The sequence below is a fragment of the Myotis davidii genome, unplaced genomic scaffold (genome assembly GCF_000327345.1).
Source record: "Myotis davidii unplaced genomic scaffold, ASM32734v1 scaffold1134, whole genome shotgun sequence".
In the NCBI taxonomy this organism is placed as follows: domain Eukaryota; kingdom Metazoa; phylum Chordata; class Mammalia; order Chiroptera; family Vespertilionidae; genus Myotis; species Myotis davidii.
Window position 1 is genome coordinate 836,734 of NW_006286229.1, and position 2,597 is coordinate 839,330.

At 59.0% G+C, this 2,597-nt stretch overlaps 1 protein-coding gene across 1 annotated transcript in view; it reads right to left on the minus strand.

Moving 5' to 3' along the window:
• Positions 1–2,597, minus strand: part of LRP1 (LDL receptor related protein 1) — an 86,951-nt gene that overhangs the window by 43,756 nt on the left and 40,598 nt on the right. Inside the window, exons 16-18 of the mRNA XM_015559767.1 lie at positions 1,409–1,549; positions 1,164–1,289; positions 377–493 (exon numbers count right to left, since the gene is read on the minus strand). Of these exons, the coding sequence (XP_015415253.1) occupies positions 377–493; positions 1,164–1,289; positions 1,409–1,549 (384 nt within the window). The remainder of the gene's footprint in view (positions 1–376; positions 494–1,163; positions 1,290–1,408; positions 1,550–2,597) is intronic.

Here is a 2,597-nt window from a genome sequence, read left to right on the forward strand (position 1 = left end):
TGGCGCGGGGGGGAAGGCTAAGCAGCCCTACCTCAGGCCGAGACCCCGCCCCTCCATCCCCACCTCGCTGAGCACCCTGTTTAAAGCTGGTAGCTACCAAACGTGGGCCCTGTGCTGAGCGTTTCTCACGCCTGGTCTCACTGAACCCCACATCAGCACTAAGATACCGGGGGTGTTATTATCCCTGCTTTGCAGATGAAATGCACAGAGGCCGCCGAGATTAGGTAACTTGCTCACGACCACACAGCACTAACTTGCAGGGTCTTTCAAACCCCTCTGCCCTGCCTCCCCCTCCCCCAGCTGGTGGGGGGTGCGGGGGGATGTTCTCATGGGTGACCTCCTCCGGGCCAGCCCGGCCTTCCCACGTCCCTCTTACCGCAGGAGGCCGACTCGTCAGAGCGGTCCCCGCAGTCGTCGTCCAGGTCGCACGTCCAGGAGATGGGGATGCAGCGGCCACTGGCGCAGGAGAACTGGTTGGGCGGGCAGGTCCGAGCTGCGGACAGAGACTGTGAGTGCTCCTAGTCCTGCCCCCTTTCCTAACTTTCCTTTCCTATTCTGAGTGTCATAGGAAGTCTCCTTAAGGCAGTGGCTCCCAACCTTGGCTGCACATTAGAATCACCTGGGAATCTTTTTAAGATCCTGATTTCTGGGCCTCATCCTCCGGAAATTCTGTTTCTTGTTACTAATGTTGTGGCCCCACCCCATAACAAAGAAACAGAATTTCCGGAGGCTGAGGCCCAGAAATCAGGATTTTAAAAAGATTCCCAGGTGATTCTAATGTGCAGCCCAGGTTGAGAACCACTGCTAAGGGCCTCAATGCCATTTCTCTCGGAGAATTTCAAACCACCTCTGCGGCCTCACAGCGGCTGCATCGCCTCATCTCTCGGGGGCCTCTGGCACTCTCCACGGAGAGGGCCCCCCGCCTCGCTCTTATCTCCCGTCTAAAGCTGTGCTCTGTCCCCTGCAGGCTCAGTCCTTCCAGCAAGCCTGGTCCTTCAGGGGGAGGGGGCAGCACCCCTCTCCTCCTGCCCCCGGCCCCATCCTCTCTGCCCCCACGCTCTGTGTGCTTTTCTTTCTGCTGAGGCCCTTTGGTCTTCCCAAGCCTGGCTCCCCGCCCTCCCTGACTTAGAGGTGCCCAGGGTGGTCCACCCCGGGTTCCACACCTGAGCAAGTGGCGTTGGACTCGTCCTCACTGTTCCCACAGTCGTTGTCCCCGTCACAGAGCCAGCGGTTGGGGATGCACCGGTTGTTCTCGCACTTGAAGCGGTCTGAGGGGCAGGTGTGCTGATCTGGGAGGGGACAGGTCAGAGGTCACTGAGAGGGTGGGCCCCCCTCCCCTGGCAGCAGAGCCCTCCATTGGCCTCCCTGCAGGCCCACGGCTGAGGAGCGGGGAGGGGGGGCGACTCACGGCAGAGGGCCGGGGCCTCATCACTGTTGTCCAGGCAGTCGTTGTCCCCGTCGCACTTCCAGCGCTCCTGGATGCAGCGGCTGTTGGCACAGGCAAACTCGCCCGGCTGGCACTGGGGTGGGGGCACGTAGGATGGGTTCGCTGTTGGCACCACAGGGGGGTGAGGGGGAAAGTCAGACCCAGGTCACAGGTCAGGCGCTAAGGCCCCTGTACTGTGCGTATTTTATTATTTAAAAATAACGCACAGAGTAATTTTACCTAGAGTCCAATCTTCATGAGCAGGTTATCTGGTGAAAACTGCAACTCTATCTCAAGCCACAGGTGACACTCACTCTAACACACCTGCTTACTCTAAGTGCCCGGCACTTCCCAGCGGCCAGAGGATAAGCAGCTCCCACAGAGTGCAGAGCCCCACCCCTTCGTGCCCCTGAGAGACCACTCCTAAAAAACTGCCCTGTCCCTGGCTCTCCCTTCACAAATGCTCGCCCACCGCAGGAGCGAAACAGGCCCAGAACTCTGCGGGCTCCGTGTTGCCCAGCACCTCGCCTCACCACCTCTGTCTGCCCTGCTGCTAGGAGTAAAAGCACTGCCTCCTTTGTGTCTGCATCGGTAACCTCCAAAGCCCAGGGCGCCCAGGGCAGCCCGTCCCTGGGCCTTACAGCTCTGTGCACCCCCTTTCTGGCCCATCTGTCATTCCCACTTAAGCCTTCCCATGGGCCCGGTGGACGACTGAGCCTGGAGGCGTCCACCTTGCTTCTCGATCCTGCCTCCCGACTGTCCTCCCTCTCTTCTCTCTGCAAAATCCACACTGACTTTCCCGTTATCTGACCATCCCACCCCGACTTCTACAGGCCCCCAGGCCGCTCCCTCTCATCCGTAAGGGTTTTTAGATCCTGGCTCCAGCATCACTCTTCCCCAAACCACTCTGCTTTAATTCTTGGTGATTTCAAAGTCCATGGAAAGGATCTTTCCATTACCCTGGCCCCCCAGTTCCTCTCTCTGCCAATGCCAATGCCCTTGCCCTCCATCTGGCCTCAGGCACTCCCTCTTCGCTGTGCGCTAAGGCCCCGCTACCCAGTTACACTCAGGAACTCACTCAGAATATGGCAAAGCATGCAGGTGTGGGAAACAGGAGAGTGGGTGATTAAGAAACGGGACCTGGGTCAGATTTCCTGGGTTCACATTCCTG